General features: G+C 38.8%; 2 protein-coding genes across 2 annotated transcripts in view; one reads left to right on the top strand and one right to left on the bottom strand.

Annotated features, from left to right (window-relative positions):
• Positions 1-3565, bottom strand: part of LOC106528261 (furin-like protease kpc-1) — a 288666-nt gene extending 285101 nt beyond the window's left edge. The window contains exon 1 of the mRNA XM_014023386.1: positions 2950-3565. The gene's annotated coding sequence lies outside the window, so the exon portion shown is untranslated. The remainder of the gene's footprint in view (positions 1-2949) is intronic.
• Positions 3566-3835: 270 nt separating this feature from the next.
• On the top strand, positions 3836-9340 carry mms22l (MMS22-like, DNA repair protein; the record flags this gene model as incomplete). The annotated part of the gene is given in 10 exon segments (XM_014023385.1): positions 3836-3948; positions 4576-4773; positions 5018-5143; positions 5500-5552; positions 5928-6015; positions 6137-6314; positions 6535-6628; positions 6731-6861; positions 8972-9085; positions 9164-9340. Coding segments are annotated over 9 exon segments (1134 nt in total), but the record flags the coding sequence as incomplete, so codon positions are not given.
• Between the last annotated feature and the right edge of the window lie 408 nt (positions 9341-9748).

The following is a 9748-nucleotide window of genomic DNA, read 5'->3' as shown; positions in this document are numbered from 1 at the left end:
ACTCAACATTTTTGTGTACGTTTTAATTAATTCTGTACTGTTTTCTATTCAAATCTATTTATATTAAATGAATAACTATTAAGAGTTCCATTTAATTAATATTTACTCAATTCCAAACATTGTAAAATTTACTTTTTAATATTGCTTGTAACCTGTTGCTTCATTTTTATTGAGTAGATATGGGGTATTTTTTACAGTGTAGACACCTTATAGTAATTAACTAGACAGTTGTCAAGACAAAAGTATCTCAGAGTCAAATGTGAGGCCATCTGTCCAACAGCTGAAACTTGGAACAAACTGGGTCTGAAACAGGACAAGTATCCAAAGTATCCTAAATGTAATGAAATTTTACTTGCATAAATATTGTTATATTTACTCACTGGAACCATTTGACTTAACTTAGTCAAATAAATTCAACAAATCATTTGTTTTGAGTGTAGAATTATGTTTATGTTTATTTATTTATTTATTTATTTATTTTCCAGCCCAAATAGCAGCAGCAGGACATCCAGAGCAGGCTGAGGCCCTTCCAGCAGGACCTTTAAAGTATTTCTGATGAAATTGTTGTGTAACGTGAAACTGACAATAGATTAATGGTGTCAATAACAAAACTTACTGCTATAATGTTTTGAAAACTGTTGCTGTTAAAGATGGCAAAATTTGCAACAGACAAGTCCTCAGTACGGTTTGAGAGGAAACAGTTCCTAAAACAAAGCTTAAAACAACTCCAGGTTTTAAATTTCAAAGCATCTTTCTAAACAGAAATTGCACGTGGCAGGCATGACTCGTTATGGTTATGGTTATATTATGGTGAGTGGGGATGGATATAAAATCCACATGAGCGGAGGCCTCCTAAGTGGGCCCATTGCTCTCCCCAAAAAGACACTGGTCTTCATTCAAACCTTCTCGTCCCTCGGATGAAGGACACAAGGTTAGAAAAACTCAGTGTCCTGAGCTTCTCAGGATCCATAAAGGGGTCCCCAAGAATTCTTTTCCTTTGACCACTCAGAGCCAGACAGTGGTCTAAGTAGTGCAAAGAGGTCTCTAATTCATTGCCACAGGCATCACACAGACCATTGTCATGGAGTCCCATCACCATTTTGTGGCGGTTGAGCAGATTGTGCCCAGTTAGGACTCCAACCAGTGTAGTTAGAGTTTTCCTTGACAGGGAGATGAGAGCTTTCCCAAACCTTAGATTTGGGCCGTTAATCATTTCCTGTGCCTGTCTACAGTCCGTCAGCTCCCTCCAGAGGATTGAGTGTTGACGTCTAGGCCTGTAGGGCAGTCCTACAGACTGTTGTTGAGATACCTACAACAGGCTCTGGTCCTTTGAAGTGAGCCTGACTGCCAGCTTTTGCGAGGTAGTCAGCTCCCTCGTTACCATAAATGCCAGTATGTCCTGGTACCCATTTAACAGTAACACTTTTATCTCTCCCCAGTTGGTTGACTGCTTTGGCACACTCCCAAGCCAGTAATGACGTAAAGTGTGGCCCTCGGAGAGCTTTAATAGCAGCTTGGCTTTCTGTTAGGATGAATATTTCCTTCTCTGTACACTGAAGGTCTTTGAGAGATGCCACACACTGGTGGATTGCATATATCTCAGCTTGAGATACAGTTGCAAAACAACCTATGCTCTCTCTAACTATGGTTGTGCAAAATAAGCACCCCTGCACCTACTGACCCCTTCAGAAGGGATCCATCTGTAAAACAGTAGAAATGATTGGGAGACATGTCCGTCGTAGAGAGGTTAATCCAGACAGACCTGTCTTCTATCTCTGTCTTAAAACTTGGCTCAAAATTCTATTTTTTGACCATTCTGTCTCCAGGTCCTGCAGTTACTGGAACAGCAGCAACTGCCCAGTCCCAGATTCTAGTGTGGAAAACCTACTGCTATAATTTTTTGAAAACTGTTGCTGTTAAAAGATGGCAAAATTTGCAACAGACAAGTCCTCAGTACGGTTTGAGAGGAAACAGTTCCTAAAACAAAGCTTAAAACAACTCCAGGTTTTAAATTTCAAAGCATCTTTCTAAACAGAAATTGCACGTGGCAGGCATGACACGTTAACAACAGGGGATAATTGGGCAACAAACTCCTGTCATTTTATTGAACACAATTAAATTGCTGTTGATTTATTAACTTTGTCAACTTTATTAAAGGTGGAAAACACATTATATGTTTTTTTGTAATTTTCTTCATGCAGTTCTTTTCAGATTGATGGATAAATTCAGTTAAGGTTACTGTGCAACTACAATCCAAAATATCTCAAATAATTATAATTACTGTATAATTATAATTACTGCTGTCTCTGGAAGTTCTGTTCATGACTTTACAATGTTGGTAAAGTAGAAAAGATTAGAAATTTATTTGCATTAATTAACGTTTCTTTTTACCATATGTGTGTAAGTGTGGTTTCAGGAAACACACAGGCTGAAGGTTTTTCTGCAAGTTATTTTTAACTGGCATGGAACATGGAACAGTTGTAGAATTGTTTTTATAGAAGAATGTCATAGATTTGAGCTAATCAACATTGTAATACAGTGCATCAGCAGCATAGTTCCACATCATGGGGTCTAACATGGGGTTCACCTGTCTGGTGGGAGCAGACAATGTTCAGGGGTCTCTTTACACACCTTTCATTTAGTTCATCTGACTGAAAGCCTTGACAAAATGCAAGTACAATCTTAGGATATCATCTCACTGTAAGCAACCAGTCCTCTTACTCCTGCTACAAAAAGAAGGTGTGGAGCCAGGAAACAGTCCCCTGATCTAGAATGTTWGTAAATTTTCCAGACAATAAAAAACTGAAGTGAGTAGGGAAATGAATGAAAGCTTTGGAAACAAGACCAGAGGGGAGGAGGGGGTGAAAGAGGCTCAAATCTCACTCCCTCTTTGCATCACAGGAAAGACTGTCTTTGTGAGCGTAGGAACAGAAAAAAAAGGGCATTTACCTTTCTCATCCAGGCGACAGAGCCTTCACAGTCGGACTGCCTCCTGGTGAAAGCAGAGCGGCAGGTCGAAGCTTCCATTTGAAGAAAAAAAGCGATAATAATTCCCGACGTGTCCATTTTTTAAACTGTCTCCGCTGACTGGTGCAGATAAAAGATGCAAAGTAAATCATGCAAAACACCGCGTTTATTGTGCATCTCTCGGCCGCGCAAGTTAAATGTGTAGAGGGGGAGGGAAAAGCGTTGTTTTTTTTTTAACTTAACAAAAACGAGCACATCCACGGCGAGTGGTAGAAGGGAGGATTTTGTGAAGATGTGAGAATGCATTAGAATGCAAGAAATGGTGTGATGGCGAGRGGTACGGTTGGGAGAGACAGATCTGCATATGGAAATTAGGGCTCGGGTCGTTAAAAATTCCACTTAAATCGCTGCATTATGTTRAATTAGCTTGGGCAGGAATACCGCACAGAGCCAGAGGAGGAACACTGGCTTGAGAAATAATGGAAAAGTCACGGCAAAATAAAAAAGTTGCCTTCATTGTACGAGTAGTGTGGCCCAGTAGAAATAGAGTTTGAATATAATAACTCTGGCCATATAGTACGATATTTACATGATGTTTCTACCTAATGTTTGTTTTCTGTCTGGTCAATAAAATAAAAAAAATACTTTTTTACGCTGATTCTCTTAGTTTTATTAGAGAATAACGGGCTGGTTTTACGTACGACAACTACAGGTTAATAAACTCTGGCAAGCTGAGATAAAACACAGCGATACAGGAAGTACTTAACAGGGAACTCTCTTGTGACGCGGAACGTCAGGGGGACGGACAGACTGAACCACGCCCGCTATCAAACTTCTGACCAATCATCAGACTGGACAGCGAGTGTACGCATGCGTAAAGCACAGGCGCGGGAGAGTAAATATTAATGGAGGCTGTGTGTTTTTATTATTCACTGGTTTCATATCACGCCACAAGAATTGCGGTGAAAGACGAATCGAACGGTAAGTAAATGTTTCCCAAACGCTGGGTTTTCGGAGGGGTTGGTTTTGATGGATTAAAGTTAATTTAATGTGTTTAAAGTTCATGTCAGACGAAAGAAAGACAAGACAAGAAAAAATGAAGTCTTCTATCCCGGTTTTGAATGTTATGGTGTCTTTAGAGTCAATTTGTGATTTGCGGTGATTTCATATTTATGCGGAATGGACATATCTAACCTTAGTTCATACAAATGACATACATTCATTAAAGTCATTGGTTTGCAAAGTCAGGGAGGGGGATGGGTCCGAATTAAGTGTGGGGTCTTTAGAACATCAATGGAAGTCAAATGAACTTAATGGATTGCTAATAGCATAGCCTCAACTGCTACAATGATTAAAAAAAATGTTAAAATGCGTTAAAAACCTGTATTAGGTAAAATTGATGAAATGACTTAGGTCAGGTTGTGACCTAAGTCACAATTGTATAGGTCACAATTCACTGCAACATTTTATTTTGTGGAAGTTTAGAAACCTCTGCCTTTATATGTCACAAATAATGTGACATCTTCTCAGAAGTTACWTCTTAACTGGCCACTTTCATGAAATTTAAAATAAATAAATCATTTTTTAATGTTCTCTGTTCCGTTACAGGTGGTACTGATTGTGCACAAACAGCATGGCCGATGAATTCAGCGAGTCCCTCACTCCACCGGTCTCTCCCTTTCCAGCAGACAGCCAGTGTGACCTCACTCCCACTCGACCACCGTGTTTCTGCTGCTCCGAAGTGAAAGATGACCCCACTGGGGCTCTTTCTACTGATGGGTATATTGCACGAGGGTCTCTGAAACGGTTCGTTCAACATCTGTCTGCATAATCACAAATATACACACGTTTCACCTTGGATGTTGAGTTTTATTGAATATTTTCCTTCTTAAAGCACCAAATGTTAAATTTATTTATTTTATTTATTTAGAGCAGTAATTTCTTTGAGACTGGTATTTTCATTTACAAGAAAAGAAAGACCTGTTGAATGATGTAGAATAAAAAGAAAATGTTTTGAAAAACTTTGGTTGTCACTGCATTTTCTCTTAAGGCTGCTGCTGAGTCTGGATCCAGCACCTGCAGAGTATCAGGCAGACACGGTGGAGATATTTGGCTTTCTGTGGGTCACTGAGACAGCACTGGTGGAATCTACAAAGTTACTCTTTGGCTTGTTCAGGTAAGGAAAGTAAAGGATAATAAAGGGGTTGTTTTATGTATTTTCCTGGCACTTAATTCAATTCCACACCACAATCAATTAACTAACAACCTTCAGTTGTTATGAAAATGCTGTGTATATTAAAAATAAATTTGAATTCGCATCATAGCTTATCTAAACACCTTGAAATTGGCCTCTGTCTCTTTAAGAACCTCCTACCTTTCAATTTTTCACTTAATCTATATCCCTGCTTATTAAAATACAAAAAAATTAAATCGCTTAGAGATTCCTATTTTATTATTATAATTTTTTATGTAATATCCACTACAGTTCATTTGTTGTTGTTCTGGTGTTGCTTAAGCTCTGCTATATTTCAGACAAACATTTTATAAACTGGAGAACCTGGTGAAGTCTAACTCAAATGATTTTGGTAAGTGTGTGTAGAAACGTAACTCAGTCAAGCCTAAAATGTATTTTGCATTTCATGGCTACAAATTGCACCATAACAAAATAATTAATGCTAGCCACGTCATCTGTTTTGTCYTATAATTTTAAGATATTACAAATGCATGCATGTACATATCTAATGCCTACTAATTTAGTGATTATTAATACATTTTGAATGGTTGAACATAAATGAAACCATGGAGTTGCGAGGTTTAATTGAGAGGAATTCAAACCATGATTGTGCATCAGGTTGTTTTGTAAAGAAACAAAGACCACTAACAAAATATACGGTCAAAATGAATAAATCTTTCTTTTTATGGATGCAATGTTATAAGTAACATTTGTTTTTGTTTTTTAGGAAAAGCCGGTAATCTGCACTATGAAGCAGTAGACCTTCGACAACAGTGTGTTTCATTTCTTCAATATGTTAAAGTCTTCTTGCACAGGTATAAACATATTTAACACTCAACCTTTGGAACAATAAGTCACACGTTTTTATCTATATTTCCTGGTAGTTCCACGTTTCTTGGGTTTGACTGTATTATTATTTTATTGATGTGTATGTAGATATCTGAGACCATGTGGGTCCCAGGATGCAGATCACTCACATCCTTACGAGGAACGTGAGCATCAGTTCCCCTCTGCTCTTCTGGAGGAAGTGTTCAGCATCACTCTCCTCACAGGACGACTGAAGGACCTGCCCGCCAGTCTTCAAAGTGCTTTCAGTATACAAAACCACGGAAAGGTACTCCTCAACATTATTTATCATCCATGACAGACTGCAGCTCAGATGTCGTGTAGAGCTTGTGATGCATAGGAATGATATTCTTAAAGAAAGCAAAGAAGGAGCTGCAAAATAAGGGATTTTTACAAGAAATAATGTTAAGAAAAATGTAGGCTTCTTTTCACTTCAACTCATTTTATTTATTTATTTACTTCTAACATATTACGCATTCCACCCACAGATTTTTCCTCCCTCCTGGCATCTGCTACATCTTCATCTTGACACACACTGGTCAGTCTTGGAGATCCTTCATGCTCTTGGTCAGAAGATGCGAGGTATGTGTGTGGTAGGCAGAAAGTAGGAACTTGGCCATCTTTACTTGTGACATATGATTTGTGTTTGTTATTCTGAGTCATTATCGTCGGAATTGCCTCCAGGCCAGGTGGTTTACGCCCACCAGTTTGTCAACCTGACGGGAGAGAACCTGACTGATACCAGTCTGTTTGAGGAACACCTGTGCAGTCTTCTGTGCGACCTCACTGGCCTGGCCATGAGCAAGTACAGCAAGGTGGGTGGTGTTTATGTTTTGTTTTGTTTTGTTTTGTTTGTTTGTTTGTTTTTGTTTTTCTTTCATTTTCTTTCTAGCTGAAAAATGTAACAATAATTTAAAGGCACAGTATGTAGGATTTTGTCAATTCTTTTAGCCGAAATTGAGTTAATCAGTAATGACAATAATAAAAAAAACATGTCTAATCATTGCAGACAAAGACCTTGTTTTATTATTTTTACCTTATAAAAAGCTGTTTATATCTCCATGGTCGCAGGTCGCCACTACAGGCAGCCGCCATCTTGCACCGCCATCTTGTCTACGAAGGCTCATGAAGGACAAACTGCGGTGGCGGCGTCAAAAACAGTTTTAGTTGTAATACTATAAATGTAATATTTGTTGTCTGTCATTGTAGCTGGGATAATTTTACTTATTAAAGCTCATAATCTTACCACTTGAAACATCACTAGCCCTGAAGCTGCTGGTAGACATTGTGGTTGGAATTATCAAAGGTTTTTGACACCTGAGAGACACCGTAGCAACTCCTTTGTGTTTGGAAGCGGGGGTGGGGGTGGGGGGAGGACCAGGGAGGATGATTCAACCACTCAACCACTAGATGTCGCTGAAAACAACAAATCCTACACACTGTGCCTTTAATGAAATTGCCACAATTTACATTTGCTCAACAGAAACTGACTCAGAGCTACTAATATTAATATTATTCAATTAAAGACCTGCATATTGCCCATCATCTTTTGTGCCCAAGTTTTTTTTTAGGTGTGTGGAGTAAAGTATAATGCAAAATCGATTTGTTTGAGCTTTATATCATGTTCTAATGTCATTCCCTCATCAAAAACATACCCAGAGTTTAACTCATTCATGTGTGTTTGAGAAATCCTCGACTCCCCTGTGGTAGTCACGTGGAGCTGCTTAAACTCTTACTGGTACAAAGCTCCACCTATTTGTACAAAGCCCTTCCCTGGAGCTCAGTCTGCATGCGAGCTCCCGCCCCACAGAGCACCCCTCCCTCGCTCCTCCACAACTAGCAGCAGCAACAATTAGCAAACTCCTGGTGGAACTGCACGTCTGTTAAGCTTGTAATAAAAACTTCTCAGGCCAGTCCTTTTTTTAGATTTAAAATGTCTTGATTGAGGAAATGCATTTTTTGGATGCCAAGGAAACTACCCTCTTAAAACCTTTCCTATGAAAGTTTGCAAGCAGCATGAAGCATATTGTTGTGAGGATGAGCTGAAGTGGGAGTGTCGGAAACGGTAGGAAGTTCTTAAAGAGACAGAGACCAATTTAAAGGCGTTTATAGAGGCTGTGATGCAAAGCCAAATTTAACAAGGTAACATAGTTACTTGATGGTGTTATAGAATTGAACTATGTGCTCATAATACATAATACCCCAACTTTAAAGGGAAATCTTTAGATGATAGGAGCAGAGTTATAGTTGTTTTTGGTCAAACTTTGGTAATGTTTGTCGAAAAATCCCTCGTAATATGATATGTAGGGAATGACTCTCAGCTACTATCAAACCAAACAGCAAAAGAAATGTAAAATTGACAGAGTTGTAGCTAATTAAGATTTCTAACATTAATATCAGTAGTTGCTGTCTTAAATGGGTTTGACTCCAAACCTTAATGATTTGTAGATCCTTTGATTATTTTCTAAAAGTTAAATTAAATGCATCCAGTGGTTCATGAGATATTTTGCTAACAAACAAACGGTGTTGAATCTTAACAGTGATCTCCAGATTTATGCAACGATGTTGTGCAGTGTGTAGCACTAGACATATGTTGGGAATGTCTCCAAGTTACAACCACTCCCATTTTTAGTTCAATATCTGTAAAACTGATTGTGTTGTTTTGGTTTTTGGTAACTAATGTAGTTATCTGTTGCAGCCGTTTGAGTTGGATCGAGTCCAAAGGTCAGTCAGTTGTAGGTGTACATCCAGTGATTGCTTCCTGAGAATTTCATTAATATGTTTGTGATAGATTTGGCTAAGAACACATACATGGTGCACCCACACACAGAACCATGATTTACCTTTCTCCTTGGGCAGCAGGTGATAAAAATCACACGGACCAAAAGTGCAACTATTGTTAAATGAATGATTTTGAACTTTTAGGTGAGGCCCACAGAGGCACTGAGCAGCAATCATTACCTTTGCCCCTGCACCAAAGAGCTCTGGATCCTGCTTATGCACCTGGTGGAATGCAGGAACAAGACATTGCACACAGAGGTAACACAAATCCATGCTTGTAGACAATCGCACCAATAAACTGCTAAAATGTTATTAACAAACATTTACTCGTTCTAGTCTTTCTGGAGCTACATGACGTCATTGATGAGACCCTTGGTTTCAGAGAAACCTACAGCAGAGCTCTTCAGTGGCCTCCCCTCGCACTGTAAAGACCTGCTGGGTTTCACATGGTGGCTGCTCACTCACTTAGCCATGTTGGGCAAGTACCACAGCAGTGGTACGGTTCAGAGCGAGGTAAGGAAAAACAAGATTGAGTCAACTTGTTACTGAAGAGAAATAACCTGAGGCATAAACAGAAAAGTGCTTCACAGTTTGTAAATAATCAATGTAGACCTGACCATGTGTATCAGTTCATATTTATAAAGATTTCTGACATAAATTAATTTAAAAATATATTAYATTTTTTTAAATAAATACCAAACTTTTATTATTTTTAAAAATAATAAACATTAAATAAAATTTTATGGAGCAGATTTCCCACTTCTACCAAACTACTTTTGGTTTTTCCCTCCATCTACTGGTTATCTGTGGTCAGATCGCAGGGACAACATGTCCAAGAGGGAAACCCAGACATCCCTGTCCCCAGTGTTGGGTCTGACTTGGGGTCTCCTTCCAGTGGGACATGCCCAGAAAAGCTTTGAA

This window comes from Austrofundulus limnaeus, unplaced genomic scaffold (assembly GCF_001266775.1).
Source record: "Austrofundulus limnaeus strain Quisiro unplaced genomic scaffold, Austrofundulus_limnaeus-1.0 Scaffold366, whole genome shotgun sequence".
Classification (NCBI taxonomy): Eukaryota; Metazoa; Chordata; class Actinopteri; order Cyprinodontiformes; family Rivulidae; genus Austrofundulus; species Austrofundulus limnaeus.
The sequence above is the reverse complement of the archived record's forward strand: the minus strand, read 5'-3'. Positions and strand labels throughout refer to the sequence as shown.